The 19,313-nt window shown below is 41.1% G+C and overlaps 1 protein-coding gene across 4 annotated transcripts in view; it reads right to left on the reverse strand.

Moving 5' to 3' along the window:
* Positions 1-18,634, reverse strand: part of TTC7B (tetratricopeptide repeat domain 7B) — a 129,564-nt gene extending 110,930 nt beyond the window's left edge. For 3 of the 4 annotated variants that reach the window (XM_082284521.1, XM_082284520.1, XM_082284519.1), the window contains exons 1-2: positions 18,445-18,634; positions 410-564 (exon numbers count right to left, since the gene is read on the reverse strand). In XM_082284521.1, the coding sequence (XP_082140647.1) occupies positions 410-564; positions 18,445-18,565 (276 nt within the window). In that variant the 5' untranslated portion in view covers positions 18,566-18,634. Of the gene's footprint in view, positions 1-409; positions 565-18,444 lie in introns of those variants that run through there. The other variant, XM_082284522.1, reaches the window with a different exon arrangement.
* Positions 18,635-19,313: the final 679 nt, after the last annotated feature.

The raw sequence follows: 19,313 nt of genomic DNA on the forward strand, positions 1-19,313 counted from the left end.
ATGATAAAAGCTCCACAGCCTACATATTTAATTCACACCATTTCAAAGTATCAGGGCAGAATAAATGTCTAGAAAAAAAGAATTAATGGAAGAATGAAGAAAGAAAAGAAAATTAATACTCCCAGAAGCCACAGAAAACAAAATGTTATAGATGACTGTAAAATAAGCTTCTTTTGATTTCTCAAAAGATGGATGTTGAGAACAGAAGAGGTAAGCTGATGTAGTAGCTACAACAATAGTTAAGTAAAAGAAGGACCAGAATGGTTATGAACATTAGAAGGTTCTGACAGAAAAAGTTCTCTCATATTAATCTCACTTTCAGCACCGGCAAATATAATTTAAGGAACCTTTCTTCAATACTCCAGCCAAGCTCAACTTTTGTAATTCTTGCTCAGGCCGACTTACATACCTTGAGATTTCCCCTATCAAGTGCTGCCGTGAGATGTTTCCTGACCTCCGTCAGCTTTGGCTGGGGGCCCCGTGGACTATTACTGTGTTTAAGAGTATTTTCCTTCAAAAATTGTTCTAGTTTGGACTCCCCAAGAAGAAGCTCTGCCATGTCATCTGTAAAAACAACAAACACAGGAAGTATTAGAAATAATTTTATTTCACTAATTGCCTGAATTTTAAATACAAACTAACCAAAACAAACACAGCATTAAATACTCAGTTTTTTCACGTCATCTGATACTTTTACTTTTTGATTTATCTTCTCCACGCCTTGATTCACTGTAGAATCAAGTCTCCCATGTTCTAAAATAAAAAGAATTAAAATATTAATCTCAAGTCAGTATTCTGCCCTTCCTCCTCAAAAAGCAGCACTTGATTCCAAAGCTTTATGTAGCTTTCTGAACAGGACAAGATACACTTCTGATACTCACTTCCCCAAAAAACTGGTTTCAACTATGAATCCAAATATCACTGGATTAATTTATTTGTTTGAAGTTACATGTCCCTCATTATGTCCGTGATCACCATTCATATCTTCTCTCTAGATCTCCCTCAGACCTTGTTAAGGCTCCAGCCATCCCAAGTCTTCCATATGACAGCCCATTTCTTAGCCATCTCCCCGTTTCTCAGGTCTTGCCACCACTTCTCAGACCCGGAGGTAGAATGGAATACCAGGCTGCCCAGCAAAGCTGCACCCAGGACACTTCTGAAATCCAAGAAACTGGTAATGCTCTACTGCATCCTTATCCAGGACCACTAAACTTCTTTTACTGAAATGTGTTGAGTTTTCCTTCAAGTCAGAAGAGTGCTGCAAAAGTCATCACCCTTCTGGGACTTGAAAAGACTGGGTCATGTCTTGCAAACGATGTCTGAATATGCAATACAAATACGTTATAACAATAAATGAAATAGATTTTTTAAAATGGAAAAGGCAAAAGATTAACAGTCAGAAAAGTGCTCACCACCTTCAGCACAGTCCCTAGAAGTTACAGAAAGGGGCAAGAAAGACCAGAGCATGCAGAAGTCAGTGTTACTGCAGAGGAAAAGCTTTCCCTCAGGAAATATATGTATTTCATGAAGTATAAATGCATCAGCACTATCTTTTAAGTATAACAAATTTCAGTATAAGCTATAAGGACTGTAGTAAGCTATAAGCTTCTGTCCTGGAAGGTGTCCTACCAAGAAGAAAGACAAAAACCTACAATTTTTTCCCTAAAACTTCCAGCTATCTGCTGATTCTTAAACCACAATTTCTTCAAAAGGAAGTTTAAGAGACCAGACAAATAGGAAACGCCTAAGGTGTGTAAGGAGCACTTATTCTTCCATTTATGTTTTTTATATGGTGTGCTGGGCAAGATATCCACAGTAAACTTAACATTTATTTATTCTCAACTGCCATTCACTCATGTTTTAGTGCTTAAGCACTACTGCAAAAGGGAAAGTTCTCAGCATCCAGAGGAAGACAAAACACACTACAGATGCAGCCTGGTTACCAGCCTGCTTAATCTTCTGTCTTTCCAACCACAACTGTCAAATTCATCAATCTTAAACTTTTAGTAACAGTTCTTTTCCCAAAGTTCACCCAAAAGAAGCCCATCAAATCTTCTCCCAATATTTCAGGAATACTCATCTCATCTCCAGATCAGATGACACCAAACAATCTGAAGTGTCGCTTTCTACAAGCATCTTCTTCTCCTAAGAGCACCTTTATGCAACTTCACATGTGTTTTTGTTTTGTCTAAACTGTGCACCTTCTGCTCAATTTATCCTTATAACTCTGGATACAGCCTTGAAATATGAGGAAGCAGGGGGAAAAGCTTCTGTTTTATCTCCCTGGTGCACCATTGCTTTGGAGACATTTCAAGAAACAGTGACAATTCCATCTTTCAAATACCTATTAAAGGCACGCCATTCCCAGTTAAAAAAAATAATATTACTACCACACAGTAATACAGCTACATTATAACAAGGAATCACTAACTGCCCCCCAAAAAAACTGCTTTTCTTTACCTCTCCAAAGCTCATATGGCAAACGGCAGTTCGACATGCATCAGCAACTCCATCATACAGTTTACACATCACTTAAAAATGAAGTTGATCTGTTTATAACGTTTGACCAACGTTTCATAACAAATAGGAGAACTTAAACACAGATTCTGATAAATATAAAATCTCAAAGTTTGTAGACGATAGTATTTTAGATGTAACTTGGGATATACTGCACTGAAGGTTAGTTATCTTCCTTCCTTGCACACTGGTAATATAAAATTTCTGAACAGAACTAGAATGAGAAGGTTCTATGGCAAATAAGAAATATTTTGGTAATGCACAAGAAACCCATTGTTATCTGCAGCAGGGAACAAGTGAGCCTGTGAGGACTGAGCGAATTTATGGCTTAATATGGCTTACAGAGTCTTTTCTGTGTTTAGAAAACAAGGACAACACATTATGTCAGAGTATAGCAAAAATCAGGGAAAGGGCCAGTAGATGTTGTCACCTGGAGGGACCAACACCAGGCTTTGAAATCCCTTGTCCACAGCCTCCACTGCTCCACTGCCTTGTAGCAGCAACAGCCACCAGCTCCAACAGTCACCCTAGGAAAGGGCCCAAGGCATTCCCCTAGGAAATGGCCCAAGCTAGAAAGCCCAGACTGCTTGCCCCCTCAGCCACATAGGTTTGTTTGAAGCAATTTATACTCATCTTGCCACTCTTTCATTGAAGGCCATTCAGCAAAAATGAAAAATAAAAGATACTTCAACGTACTAAGTGAAGAAAAATAAATAAAACACATATTTCAACAGTAGGAAATTATACATAGTTTTGAGCATATCCACCCATTACAAAACCCCTCCAGATGACCTTGTACAACATTTGACTGTTCTTCTGGAAATTTTTAGCTTGCTATCCACTCAACATTTCCCTTGGTGCAATTTTTCTCCATTGACTCCGACCACTGTCTCCATCCATACAATCACTTTTCGTTAAAAGCGATCTGGTTGGTTTGTCCTTGATAAACCCACGTCAACTGATCCCAATCACCTCCTTATCCTTCCAGGACATACTTCCTAATCTTCTCAAGGCCTAAGGTTAGGCTGATCAACCTGCAGTCCCTGGACCCTCCTTGCAAATGGCCATATGTACCTATTTCCAGTCACCAAGAATCACCCTCCATCACAACGGCCTTCAGAAAAAGGGGTGTCCATGCAATTGCCTTGGCCAGCTCTGTCACACTGACATAACCTACCAGGCTATCACAGGCTTGCATTCCCCTTTGTACAAAACAGCAGGGCATAGTGCTTCATTTCATGGGACTTTTCCGTCAAATAGCTTTATATTCATCAATAACAACATATTTTATGCAAGCTCTGATAAATATACTAAAAAGCACAAATGGTACAGACAATTGTAATTGCAATAAAGTAAATTTTCCAAAAACCAAATACATAACAATGATTTTTTTTTTATTTTTAGAGATACCCAGCATCTATTTTGTTGCGGTCTGTTTTCTGCATATTCTTTCTTTTCCTTCAAACAGAAGTTATAGCATAATTGATATTATCAACAACTCATATAGCTTCAGTTTCAAGCTGCAAACTAAACAAAAAATTAAAGTGACCAAATCTAAACATGGTACTTCAGCCCAAATCTCCTTTGTAACAGACTTATTCCAAATCCCACATTTCATTACCATAGCCACAGTATTATTACAAACAAATAGTAAAATCAGATATTATGACCAACATTACCCTGCTCAAACATAGCTTTAGCATAACACTCCGTAGGACTGCACACTTTCTGCAACTATTCCACCTCTCTGGAAATCAAAGAGTTTAAAGTGCATGCACAGAAAAGACACCTGATTTTGTACACCAATTCAGAGCAGGTTAGTTTGGTTCAAGGAGTTTAACATGGCTGTGTGAAAGGCTCTCAGAGATCGGAGGCCCGCTCCAAACTTATGAAACCAACTTCAGTTCACTGTATGCAATTAATTGCCTTTCAAAGACTCAGTCACTGGGGGGTCCTTTCAGGACAGGTATTTTACTCATAATATTCAGATGTCAGTCTGTCCTGAGTACACAATTTTTGTTTATGAGCCTCTTTAAAAAGGGGATTAACAAACAGGAATGGACCTTGAAAATAATACTTGAGGTCAGCACGGTAATGTCTCACTTGGGAGAAGAAAAATGAAGATTAATTTAGCTAATTGTATTTTTAAAGTTAAGTGGCAACTTTAAAAAAGGGTGAAAATATGTCAAACTGGTTACTTTATGTTTTAAGGGATGTGAAAGTTGATACTTTCTCTCTGATCTGTACTCACTGAAACCAAAGTATTTAATTTAACAAGTAACATTCCTCTTCCCTTTTATTCAGTTTAATGCTTCACTGAGCAAGTTCCTTTTCCAAAGAAGGTTGAGGAAACAAGATTGTCAAACACAGCAAGGAATCTAAATTACACTCTAAAACAAGTGCTTTGGTTCAGGAGCTAAAATACCACCAAGGCTGTTTACAGTGAAAAGAGTGAGGTCTATCACTGACATTCTTTAACACTTCAAATAGCAGAACTTCAGAAGTGCCAAAGAAGAAAGTAGCACATGTACCTTTCCCTCTCACATGCACCCTTTCAAGTAGGTCTCAAAAATTGTTCTGGTCCACACTCTTGTAACAAGCATTTCTTTAATTAAGTTAAATACAGTAGATCTATCTCTATGGAGAAAGAGGTAAGAACAGCTATACAACAGCACCAGCTGCCAGATATGTTTTGCTTATATTAACTGCATAGTTGTCAAGGAAGCATGTGAAACAACTAGTTTGGATTCTTACAACAGATGAGCCAAAGAACAGGTCAGACACCAAAGAAAATAAACCTTTCACTGCTAGGTATGAAAATGCATACCTTGAGGCATGAGGATTTGTAAAACAAAGTGCTGAAATAATTTCTATTACAAATGGGGAAAATAATCACTTTGCCTGTAACCAAACAACAGCACTGGCACATGCAAGAGCAAAGTGTAGCTATATCAGCTGCACCACAGAAAGAGGAAGACCAGCTTTAGAAGACCCAATTCTCACCCATTTGTGGGGCCACAGTAGAACAAGAGAGGGATAGACACAGATCTAGCACTCTACAGAAAGTTTGTAAGATTATTTCTCTCTTATACACAGCAGAATTTCTCACATTGGGGAAAGTAAGAGGAGAGAAACAAGAAGCCACCTCTGGAAAATTTAATTTATCCTCTCTCTCCCTTCCCTGTCTCATCCTCCCCCCTTCACCCTGAGAATAGTTTCACGTCTCTGATAATGACTTGAAAACTTTAGAAATTTGATGTTTTTCAAGACAGGACACAAGCGAGAACAAAGCCTGAAGTTCAAGCTGGCACATACTCTGAAACTATCCAGGCACCTTAAGATGAGAATCAAAGTAGTCAATAGGACCCAGATATTTTGTTCCCATCATTGATGCAAGTCAGAGAAGCTAATGATTTACACAGCAGCTAGAGACAGTCACAGTGCAGCAACATGTACTGCCCATACTTTCCTTCAGAGGAAAGGTGGGAGAGGAGAAAACAGCAGCTGCAACTTACACACAGATCTGACCAAGCAGCAAAACAAAAGCTGCTCTTCTAGGTCATTCATACACAGCACAACTCACCCTTTCTCTGTACCACTGCTGTAGATCATGAGACACAGCACCACGAGAGAAAGAGTTACTGTCAGACTGGCTTTCATCACCGAAGTGCTGCACTGGTGCAGCTGCTGCTGACTAACACTTGAAAATAACAGGTCACAGACTGCAACCCATAAAAGCCACTGCAAAGCAGAATTTTCTTATTTACTGAGTCACTCATCTGCTAAGTCTGTCAACCAGGGCCAGATATTGGCAACAGACTTTTAAAGCAAATTATTACTGAGTGAGTGCCTTATTAACAAAGCATTGGTTTTATCGTGTCAACCATTCTGTGCCAGTAAGATTCAATGGTGCTTGTAACAAAATGCCAATTACATGGACATTTCTGAAGGGAACCATTTAAAGCCATAGCTCTAGCAGAGTTTTTCATTCGATACAGCTATCCCTTAAGACATCCTGAAATAATATAAGAACTGTTTGAGAAGAAATTGCTTTTCTTTTTCTTCCAGCACAGCATGAGTGTTCTAGATGATATTCTTCTATGAGACACTTTATAGAGACAGAATTATACTCTGTAAAGTTGATACCTTGAAGTCTAGTGTTCCTTCAGCCAGTCTAAACAGATGTTTCAGAAGAAAAACTGTTCAAAAACAGTTTCAGTATCATGAAAACCAGTGTCCCACTTTTAGAAAATTAAGACAATTATGGTTCGATACACAGTTCTTGATTAAAGGAAAGACTCCCTCCTATTCATCTATTTCTCTGCTGAAAAATTCATCAACAACAATTACTTGGCAGATTTAGGGGGTATTTGATGACTTATATCACAACTGCATTGCAGAACCATTTCCTAACTGGAGAAGAGCAGCCTAACTTGCCCATCTGTTTCTGCAACATCACAGTATCACTGAAATGATCCACCTGACTAATAGGATGTCCTCTGCCTATTATCAAAGACAACTCCGAGCACCTTGGAACTCCAAGACAAACTCAAGGATGCTTTAGGTGAAATTCCCATTTCTCTTAGCACTCAAAGCAAAAACAAAAAACACAGACATTTCATGTAAGTTGCTTTCTTTCAGCTTAGACACTCGTACAAAATGGCTTGAGAAGAGCCTTGTGTAGACATGGCTATCGCTCTTTGCAATATGGATCAATATTAATCATCTTCAAAATGAGAATACAGGCTGCCATAAACAGGTGGTAAGAAAAAACACACAATGACGTGTCTTTGTAAAATAGTCTCTAAAAATATCATAATGAAAGCGGCTTTGCTACTTTATTTTTATATCTGTTTTTTGAAGCAAATTCTTCACCACAGTATCAGGATCTGAAGCAGTTATGCACAGAAAAACAGAATTAAAATAGAGGATTAGTCTTCATTTATCCTTGGTCAAGAATGATGAAGATTACTTATAATACTAATACTGACTTAGGTTAAAACCATAGTCTATCTTGAACCATCCACTGAATCATATGCTAAAATTGGAAATAGTCATCTTTCTGATGAATGCTACCACAACCTCCAGGTACTTGTTGAAGAATGCAGGGGTTGTTAGCAGGCTGGGTGAGAGGAATATCTAGCTCTAAATTCCTCTCAAAAAGTAAGATTAGGGAGAAGGAGAGAGAAAAAAAAGAATGGCAACATTGCATACAGCTAAAAAAAAAAAGCATAGCTGAATACAGAGTAGGAGCTCTCTCTCGCCTTCAGAATTCACTCCAAGAAGTCACTTCAAAAGTTTATTCAATTCCAGAGTACACTAAGATACATTCATAGTGAATGCTGACGTGGTCTCAATAGACCTAATGAAGCTGCTTGCTACCTGTTGCTTTGTGGGGCACCAAATAACTGCTTTGGTAAAGTATTACTTTTCCTGTGTGGTTCAACAGTTTCAGATAAAAACCAAAGCAAAACACGAAAGTTTGTCTAGATCATGACTACTACATATGCAGTTTCTCAAGTGTTCTTAATATTAATGCAGAAAAAGTAATTTTTTTAAGGGTCTGATAATTACTTTTTTCAGAAGGAAACACTTGGAAGGTATAACAGAAACACACCTCTTGGGTAACAACTGCTATCACAACTGTGGCAACAACTATCAACAATCCTGCTCCTGTTATCAAGTCTCCATGCACCAGATGTTTCTCTGCAATTACACATCCATATCATGCTGCTGTGGTACACTGGCAAGAGTACACATGATCCTGTGCTAACAACAATAGTTACATGTTATTTAGGGAGCCTCCCTCAACAGCTCAATATCTACAGCAAGAAAGAGTATGGAGAAAAACACTTTTTCTTCCATATACGCCAAATGGCATAGATGAAAAGAAATACTTCTAGTATTTCATCTCTCTTTCCTCTGAATTACACAGCTGCAAGGAAAAAAAGTGCATAATTAGGATAAAATCTCCTACTACAATGATTTAAGCAAAGATGATCAACCTCAGACTCAGGTCCTGGGGATCTGAATTTGAATAGGAGGTATTTAGGAATAGGAAATACAGAGCAAAATATCTACAGAATCTGACTGGCCAAACAAACTTTAATCTTTCCTTGTAAGCAAGCAGATAAATCTAGAAGCATGTTATGTCACATGTATCATTTCACCCACTCTTCACCAAAATCATCAGTATTTCAGGTAATTTATTTCAGACTCTTAAAAAGCACAATTATCCAAATGCGTTGAAGTCTAAAGATCATGATTATCATTAGTTCCAAATGAAGACACTGTATGAGGTGAGATTAATTAGATGAAGCATGGAGTTCTAAGAACAGAAGACACTGCTGCTTCAAGTGCCCAGTCCCAGAGTCCAGAAAGAAAGAGAAATGAAAAACCTCAAGTCCTAATTCACGACTATTAAAAAAAAACCAAAAAAACCCAGGGTAGGAAAGGGACAATGTGTAAAGAGGACAAGTATGAAATTTCCAGAATCCAAATGGGATCATACATTGATGTGCAGAATTCCAGGAAGCTGAGATTTGCTTTGTAAACTCCATTCTGGTGCTTCAAGCCTTCCCAGAGCCTTCCCAGAGGGAAACTAGCTTGGGACTGAGAAAAGAAACTATTCCTACTCAATCCCTGAAATTCTTACTCTCTCTAAAGGTAAAATTGAAGGCTCAGAGTACCTGAATGCATGGTGCATGCTACAGTATTTTACGACGATTTTTCCCTCAGAAATCCTATAACCTTTTGGAATATCATTATGCCCAAATTAAAAAAAAAAAAAAAAAACTAACAAAAAACAACCCAAAAAAACCACTAAGGAATTTTATCTAGGAGTGGTATGCAGCAAGAAGGATCCCAAAGGGGTCAACTGCTCTATATCGTACCCAGACAAAGATTTAAGAGCGAGGTTTCTGTAAAACAGCTGAAAACAAGAAAAATCTTGTAGCCTCCCACAGGACATTTATGAAGGTGGCCATTTAAAAATTGAGCTTTCTTCCAGAGGAGGATCTGGAAATCCTGGATCCAGAACTGATTTAATATTCATCTAGCAGAAAAAGCATGAAACACATGTTTTATACCCAGGAACAAGTTGCACTTAAAGCAAAGACATTTGCTTTGTTCACAATGTATCAAACAGTAAGAGCATTGGCTTGAAGAGGAATATCAGTACAAGTCTCCAAGTACTCATACTTTGTGCTCAGCACTCAGTAACTCTGGACCAGGAGCTACTTAAATTAAAATGAATGCTAAAACTAATCTTAGATTTCTACAAGGTTTACATTAAAAACATGAAAAATAACATATAGATATACAGATGACACTTAGATTCCATCACTGATTACTTCGCAGCAAGAATTCACAGCATCAGAGGATGTCTGACATTGGAAGGGACCTCTGGAGATTGTCTAGTCCAACAACCCTGATCCAAGCAAGATCAACTAGAGCAGGTTGCCCAGGATCTTGTCCAGCCAGGCCTATGGAGACAGCAGAAAAGTATGCAGAAAACATGTGCAGACCAACAAGCACTATTGGCAGAAAGGCTGCAAACTGATGCAGATGATACTCATATAAAACCAGAAGGAGAAAATACAGAGCCAGCTGTTCAAAGAAATTTAATTTTACTAACACCTTTAATTATATACAGTCATTCATTTCTCTGCCTCTTAGGTACACAGTGGGTATGGCACCTTTTTCCTGTGTAGCTATATAGTATCTACACAATTTTCCTGCTTGACAGCCAAAACTTCCTTTGAAGAAAAATATTATAGGCTTTCCAATCTATTTATGTATAGGCAAATTTACTTTCAAAGTACCACTACTACTGAAATTTATTTTATGATGACACATATTAAGAACAGAAAACTGTTTCAAACTATTTTTTTTTTTAATATTCAAGTTCACCTGATTTCGTGAAATGTTAAAGCCATTACCAACAGTAAATAATCAAGCCAGGGCAGTCACAGTGTATCATCTAGAATACTGACAGGCTTACAATTAAATAAAATTTGGCCCATTCAGTCAAATGCAATGTAAAACCAAGAAATGAGTGTCATACCCAAGACTGGGAAGCACAAAGTGTGGGAAACAGGACCACCATCATCTTTGAGCATTTAACTGGAAGCAATTCTATCAACCACACTAAGGAATAATGATCAAAATTTAGCTTCTTCCCATCTACGTTTTGTTTAGGTTATAAATATCAAAGAATGACTGGGAGAACAGGAAAGGCACATGCTTTGATAGCTAGGAATTCATTCCAATCTTGCTTCTTGCCACGACTTATTTCTCAAAGGATAAAACGGTTTTTCGTTGCTACTAACAACAACAACAAAATACTAGAGACTATTTAGATAGAAGGCAAAAACCAAGCCATGGCATAAGGACAGTGGCTCTTGTCCGTTCTCTACCAAACAGCTATATTGCAGCACAGCACAAATTTGAGAGATGATGACAAAGTGATGTTGTCACAAAAAGATAAAGAAAATGATTGACAAAAAAGGAAATCACTGATTAATTTCCAGGTCAGAAGAGAGACATTTTTCATCTCTGGGGTGACCCAAAGCTTAGATTAAAGCACACAGATGAGCCTCTGTTCCCCAGAGGCAAGATCTCACAGTTCTCTACCATTTCCAATTTTCTTCTCCTAGCTTTCCAGGTCCACTTGGGAAGCCCCAAGTAAATTCTTGAAAGATAGTACCCTACATCTGTCAATCTCAGAAACAATTGTCTCAGGTACATAACTAGCAGTGTTAAGACAGAAAGCACCTTTTGCCAACTTGGTTGGTTGGTGTTTTGGTGGGGTTCATTTTTTGTGGTGTTTTTTTTGTTTGCTTGTTTACTTTTTATTCTACCAGCTGTTCTAAAAACAATAGGTCTCTATTCTGCCTTTCCTTAAACCCAGCTCTAATGCAGTCCCATTAAAGCCTTGATTAATGCACACCATTTTCTTCCCATTAAGGTAAAGAGACTGCAATTAAATAGTAAAAAGTTAAACAGAAGTGTAGCTGCAAGCTAAGCCCATGCAAAACTGAGTTTGAGATAAAGCACACTTAAAAGATGAGCTACAACTTGTTCACATAATTAACTGCAGAAAAATATGGGAGGGCCTGTAAAGTGCTGGTGTTTTCACATCTTGGTTGCCTTTGCAAAAGTTTTATGGAGATAAATCAAGTTACTGGTCTCAGGTGAGCTGCATTCAAAATTCTAGGAATAAAAGGGATTTCCCACCCACTTTTTGTTAAAGAAACACAGTTTACAACTCTAGATAATAAGAGATTATAGTATAGGATTTCAGCTTATGCATACAAATTCTGAGTGGAATCATATCAATCACACACAGGTCATCAGTGGGGTGGGAACTTGCAGAAAGTTATGCAACACCTCCTGAAGTAACTCCTGAACAACTGATCACGGATCAGAGCAGCTACTAAAAGCTGCCACTATGCATTCTGCCACACATTTGCTGACACCAGAGAAATGCCCAGATTCAGCATTCTCCCTCCACAGCCTGGAGCAGAGATCAAATGCTCTCCAATTATTAAAGGTCTGGCTACCCACCTCACACTATTAGCCAGACAGCCTCACTTCTTCCAATTTATCTCAGTATCCTGCCACTTTGCTTTTTACAAAGCTCACTCCTTATCAGTGCACAAATTAAACAGCGTTCAGTGCGGAGAAAACTGTGAAGAACTGAACCATTAAATTCTAAGATTTTATTCTTATAAAGACAGATTCATGGGGAGGAGGAATGGCCCAGATTTGGTAGGGAAGGAGAATGGCTCATATTTGGTACAGTTAAGGACCTTCTGACCCCTTCTTTACTAACATGAAATTCAAACTCAAACAAAAGTGATATCAATGATCCTGAGTTTACGCTAATGAATTTATTTCCCTATAGAAAAGTTAATCATAACCTTTAACCCCTGAAGTTAGTTTAAAGGAACTGAGAGAAGCTATAATACAGATATATACCAGTATCTATTCACTGATAAACCTGGCTACTATTTCTTCTTGGAACTTCTAAACAAGGCAAAAGTGCAACCAACCTAACATTACTAAATGAGACATCCAATTTCTAAAATAATTACATTCATAATATATAGAAATATCCTTATAAATGTAAGCAGTTATAAGCCCCAAATATCCCAAATACTTAGTTCATTTCACTAAGACCAACTACATGCTTCCTCACAGTTCCCCTCACATTTGCCCTTCACTGGCTGCTGCTACTGTTCATTTTCCACCAGCTGTTACACTACTCAGACCCCTGTGCAAGGCAAATCAGCTTGGCAAGCCAGCAGACACAGCAGGCCCCAGAACAAGAAGTACAGAGTTTACTGCTGGCCAAGCAGAGTAATTGCCACCTCTGGTGTTCATCAACACAAGGGAGAGGCCAGGAACACATAACCAGGAGAAGCTGCATAGAGAAGAAGCAGCTTGATTAAAGGCAGGAAGAAAGAACTCCTCTACATAATAGCAGCGTGCATTAGACCAGCTTGGTTACTTGTGAAATCACACGCTAGCATTTTCTATTCCAGATGACAACACAGTTGGAGTACAAGCAGATGATCCACATCATCACTTACACTGTTGTAACACCCCTGGCTATCTGAAGAAACAAAGCTGTCAGTCAAAAATATGAGAACACATCTAACTACTGTCACCACCTTTGCTCTTCATTCAGAAAAATGTCTGTCCTTAGTAAGCTTGTTCTGTAAATGTGACAGTGAATGCATCAGGAGGAAAACAAAAACAGATAACAAATGAAGAGTCCTTCACTTCTACTTTTGTGGACATGCAAAAAGGCACGTCACATGGTCTGCAAACTTTTCTGGTAGAGATGTCAATCTCTTAGGAAAGCTTTGCATATATAAATCACACTACAAACTGTATGTTTGAAAACAAACAAATTTGGTAAACACCTTCTAAGTAGGGCATGAGTCCTAAGAGGTTTAGAAATCCCTTGTTTACTCTGAGGATAAGCTTTAACCATACATCTGAGGTCTTGTATTTCACAAGGCTGCAAAATGATGAAAACTGATGTTTCTATTTTTAGGTCCTACTTATATCAAGATAAGGGAGCAGCATAGAAGGTGACAAACGAAATTAGACATGTAAAAATAATTCATAATCTTTTGGTTTTGCTACTCTGCTCCTAACTCCTCTCTGTTCCATTATTCTGCCAGGCTAAGTATGAGGATAGGTCTAATAGAAGACTATAGAAACAAGGTGTTGAGAGGGAAGGCAGTCAGAGAAGTGATCACAGACAAGACAAATCACACAGAAATGGGATAGCAAAAGTACTAAGAAATTCACTAGGTAAAAAACCATTGTGTTACAATGTTGGTGTGTTTCCACCAGCAAACTTGATACCTGCAGGTAATGTTCTATTTTCACGGCAATGTCACAATGCCCTTGGTAGCATATAGATCTGTGAACTTCCTGGGCATCCATTCTCTCCCCACAGTAATGCAATATTTCACACTGGCTAAGGTTTCTACAGAATTACATCATTCTACCTCATTTAAACTATAAAAATTCACCCCCTCAGTGCTTTTCCAGACAGAGGCATACATCTCACTGAACTGGAGCAAGGTCACGTTCCAATTGCAGAAACAATGAATGGCCGGAAACTCCCATGGAAATCCATGGATCCTTTATTTTATCCATTCAGCTTGCTACTGAACCAACCTAAAGCTTCCTCATTTTGTTTCCAAAGGAAGGAAAGAAAACACGAGAGTACTGATGCCCTGAAAATGCCCTGAACAGACACAACCTTCCTACTGAAGTCTATTGTAGACACTTCCTATGAGACGCTACTGTTTCATCAAAAATACATAATGGCCTTGCAATCAGCTTTGCAACATGATTGCTAGCTTCCAATTGTGTTTCTCAGTTCCAGGAGCACTTTGAAATACATTCTCATTAGTTTCAGATATTCAGCACTTAGTATTGTAACCTCTTCCAGTATTCTGTGAGCAAGCAATTATGTACTCAAGGCATCCACTAACTCTCATGACCATGCTTCACCACCACGCTGTTCATTTGCAATGTTAGACAAAATTCAACAAGCAATCAAAATTTCTTCAGATCATTTTCTTAGGAGCAACCTTTTTAAGTTAGTTAAACCAGTTGGGAACACTCACAAAGTTTCATTAATGAAAACTGCTCTAAGATTTTATTTCTAACAACTTTGGGTTTTTCTCAGTTCCATTCAAGAAGTGATACTCAGGATGTGAACACTGAACACTTGAGGACGGCACCAAACAGGTTACAGTCTATCCAAGGACTGCATCTCTGTGACCTTCAGGGCAGCATGATGATTTCTATGCCAGCTGCTACAGTTTTTGAAAAGCCTGCTGTACTGGTTATAACTGGCAAGGTGCTGGCAGCAAAGGGGCTGCAGGAGTAGCTCCAGTGGGAAAAGGCCAGGGGTTGCCCTGCCCAGCTGGTTCCAACAGTACCACAACCAGACACTGCTGGGCCCTTGGCAAAACTGACAGCATCTCTGTGAAACTGTATTTAAGAAAGGGCAGAAAATGCCACAAAACAAAATAAAGGAGAACAAAAGGAGTGAGAAACAGCAAAAAACCATCAAGGTCAGAGAAGGAGAGGGAGGAGGTGCTCCAAGCCAGATGGATATGCCCTGAAGGAACTGTACCGTGCAGAAAGCCTGTTCAAAGCAGGACTGCTGTCAGCTGGGGAGCTTATACCAGAGCAGAGGAAAAATGTGAGAAGGAAGGAGCTGCAGAAAGGAACTATCTTTCACTGTGACCACTTTGCCCCCGCACCACATGGGGAGGGGCACAGGAGTGAAGTTCAGCCTGGGAAAGGGGGAAGAAAAATTGTGACTTTCTTATCTTTCTTTCTGTCTCAGTATCTGACTCTATTTTGACTGGCAACAAATTTAATTCAGTTACTCCAAATCAAGCTATTTTGCCCAGAGCAGTAAGCGATCTCCCTGTCTTTATCTGAAGCTACAATCTTATCCTATCTTTTTCCTCTGCCCCTCTAAGGAAGGGGAGAGACTGAGCAGGGGGGTGGGCATGTGCTGTTAGCCAAGGCTAACTCAGCACCCTGCACATAACAGTTTTAACCCAATCTTTTAGCAGAATGCTGATGAAGCAAGAGCTCAAACCAAGATTTGTGTTACATGGCATGAATCTCAGTACTGCTGCTGAGTCTTGGTTCTGAAGTAGAGAAATATAATACAAACAGGCTAAGTGGCTAACAAATCTGAGGTTAAAGACCCTTTTTCATCCATCCATCTATCCATCCTTTGTGAAAAGCAATGCAAGTCACAAGCTTGACACAGAATACACATTTTCTATGATCCCAATTGTGACTACTACTTATAGAATAGCAAAATAAGTGACCAATTCATCAATATTTCTCTTCTCTCTTTTTCTTAAAGCTCAGCAAACTCAGAAAGCCTTTCAAATGCAATCCATCAGACACAGAAATTTGTTCTAGTGTCATTTTTATGCATCCAAAATCCTACCTAAACTGTCATCTATATTTGATCCACTGCCAGGTTTTATACACAGACTTCTATTAGGGAGTAGATAAGATCCATCAACAGAACTAAACAGAATAAACAATACAATAATCAAGTCCACTCAAAATACTGCACCTCTCAAGTTCTGCATTTCATCAGAAGTACATACTATTGCCTTATGTATCCACACAGACCTTCATCCTGGGAGTTGTCATTGCTATTTCTTCCTTCATCTTACTTAGGCTGCAAGCTTCAAGAGATGGGAACTTGCTAATGCAAAACACCCCAAATAGTAACTTGGACCAATAAACTTTTTGTCAAGTTGTCTAATCCCCAATTCCAAAAAGGAGATGTAACGGAGTCCTAGTAAAATAGCAGTCTATTCTTTTGCAATTGTGCAAGATGGAAGAGATTACAAGAGGCCTTCCCCAAAGGATTCATTCCCATCTGTGTTTAAAGAGCAATAAACACTATTCCTAGCAATGTTGATATCCTCAGTTGAAATGCTCCAGCATTCAAGGGTTGAAGCCAATTCCCTACACACCAATACATGGTCAGAATGAAGATCCTCTTCCCTACGCTTTTAAATCATTCCTATGACATATTGTTACACATTCAGGCAAAAACCAGATTTTTGTTATCCAGTCCCAAGTCAATTTGTAAAACTGAACATCAGTACAGAAGGATGCAGTAAGGTCCAGAGTACTTATTCTTCACTTAATTGCTTCAGATTAAGTAACAAAAGGGATATGCATCAGAGTGCCTTTCAGTGCACATCTCTCTTCATGGGTGGAACACAGGCACTCCCTCTCCTTGGTAGTCTCACTAGCTGATAACCTTGGCCTGCAACCTGTTAGGTACACCCAGATCTGGAACACAAACTTCCAGTTTTAGACACTCTCAACAGCAGGTGCAGATATTTCACTAAATAAATTATTCTCCTCCTGTGTTACTCCAATACAAAAGAAGAATCCCATATGATCACTTAGCTTACTCACTGTTTATGTTCTCAGTTAGCCAGACTTGGAAGACATGCACATTGATTTAATCATTCATGTGCTGTCAGAAAGAGATAAAATCTGCATATGACACTTTCCCATATTTTAAAGATCAGAAAATGCTTCAATAATTTGTATTTTGACTGGTACAGAATCTAGAAGATGCCTTCATAGGAAAATCACTGAAGTGCAAAGTTATGCAGATTGCATAATCTTCTCTGATATGCTTCAGCTAGGTAAAAAGTACACAGGTTAGAGAAATTCAAGTCAAACTCTCAATGACATCTCCTGCCTAGCTCTCCTTGCCTGTCTGAAATACCTAAGTACATCTTGAAACTCTGAAGATCGTGCTTCCCAACTAGACAGCAAAAACAAGCCTTTGCTTGTAGTTGTCTCTAACTAGTTCATAGTCTATCATTCAATGATGCATGTCGTGAAACTAAACATACCTTCCATCTTTTCACTCATATTAATTTTTAGTTAGCATAACACCAGTGTCAGGATCACCACTCAGTTGTTTTTAAGGCAAACACATATAATGTTACCTACTACCCATTTATTCTTAAATTCTTTTCTCTTTGAGTCAGGCTTTTCCTCTTTTATTTGTATTTCTACAGAGCTGAATCTTGCAGTTTTCTTCCCCATCTAAACATGCAAAGCTATCATTTCTTTCACAACAAACTTCCAGTTTGTTGTCAGTGTTATGCCTCATCCTCTCTCTGTTAACTTATCACCTCTGAATTCGCCCCAAGTTCTGTCTTCACAGACTTGATTGCACTCTGAAAATACCTCCAGGTCCACCTCAAGCATATGGGTGAGCCCAGAGAAGCAGACACTATCCCCATATTTTCTGTCACACAGAATTAAGGCATCCGTGGCAAAGAGAACTTCCCTGTATCTCCCGCATTCATTACGTACTTCCATGCCTCAGAATGAAGCTGCGCTATATTGCTGAGGTTTGCTTTTAAAAGGAAGGACGGAAGCCTTCATACGACACGCTGTGCACAGACACTCTGGCAGTCGCAGAAGGACATTTAGGGCTTTATGCACGCTGTCAGCATGTGCGCCTGCAAACTGCAGCGCTCGTGATAAACACCGGGCTGCTCCGCGCTTCGGGGCGCCAGTGCACAGGGCCGCGCTCCCGGCCAGACGGAGCGTGGCCCCCCCGGCTCCGCGGGGCTCCGGCGGGCGGGCACCCCAGCCCCGCGCCCGCGGGCGATGTGCGCGGCGCCTCCGGCCGGGACCGGGCCCTGGGCGGCTCCCGCCGCCCCCCGCGCCGCTCCCGCCCGGCCGGGCCGCCCCGACCCGCTGCCCGCCCCTCCGGCCGGCGGCCCCGCCGCCGCCCCCGGCTCCGCAGGCCCCCCTCGCCGGCCCGCCCGGCTGCACCTGCCGGGCCCCGCCGCCGCCCTCCCCGCGCCGCACCGTTCGCGATGAGCTTGGCCGAGAGCTGCTTGACGAGCTCGGGAATCCGCTCCCACTGGCACTCCGAGCGACACCGCTCGATCTCCGTCTCCAGCCGCGAGCCCGCCTTCCTGGTGGCCATGGTCGGGCCGAGGGGCCCCGGCGGGAGAAGGGGCCGGGGCGGCGGGCAGGGGGAGGCGGGGACGGGCTGCGGCGGCCCCGGGAGCGGCGGAACTCGAGCGCCGCGGCCGCGCCGCGCTGGCGGCCCCGGGAGCGCCGGGAGCGGCGCCCCCTGGCGGCTGCGCGCGGCGGGGCGGGGCCAGCGGCGGGGCCGGCCGGGCCTGGCGGGGAGCGCGGCCCGGGCTGAGGGGTCGCTCCGGCCGCCGGACAGCGCTGCCCGGGAACCCGCGGGAGGCGCAGGGAGAGCAGGAGGGGGAGGGAGAGGGGGAGTCTTCCTAATGCGACCGCCGCGCCGCTGAAAGTGCCGCTGGTAGCGGGCCGGTACCGCCGGGCTGCCGCGAGCACCGGCAGGAGCTGCCCCTCAGAACCGGCTTACACGTGGGGTGGGGATGGCACGTTCAGCTGATTCCATTCCTCTACCGGCGAGTGATGACCACAGACCGCCCCGCCTCTGCTACACTTGCCCCTTCCACAAAAGGTAACGCAAAATTAGTTCCTGCCCGTCTCCGGTCACCTCTTCGCCCACCTTGAAACCATTCACCCACGCTCTCTCTCGAGGTTTTAGTCCATTTGATGGCCCTCTCCCCTGGCTTTTCCATCTTTGTACCTTCACCGCGGTCTCTGCCGTCCCAGTAGCCGACAGACGCTTACACACCGTGTTCCAGACCAAGCAGACCCCAGCGTGGCCACCAGCTCCGGACTCACCTCCT

This window comes from Coloeus monedula (assembly GCF_965178545.1).
Source record: "Coloeus monedula genome assembly, chromosome: 6".
In the NCBI taxonomy this organism is placed as follows: Eukaryota; Metazoa; Chordata; class Aves; order Passeriformes; family Corvidae; genus Coloeus; species Coloeus monedula.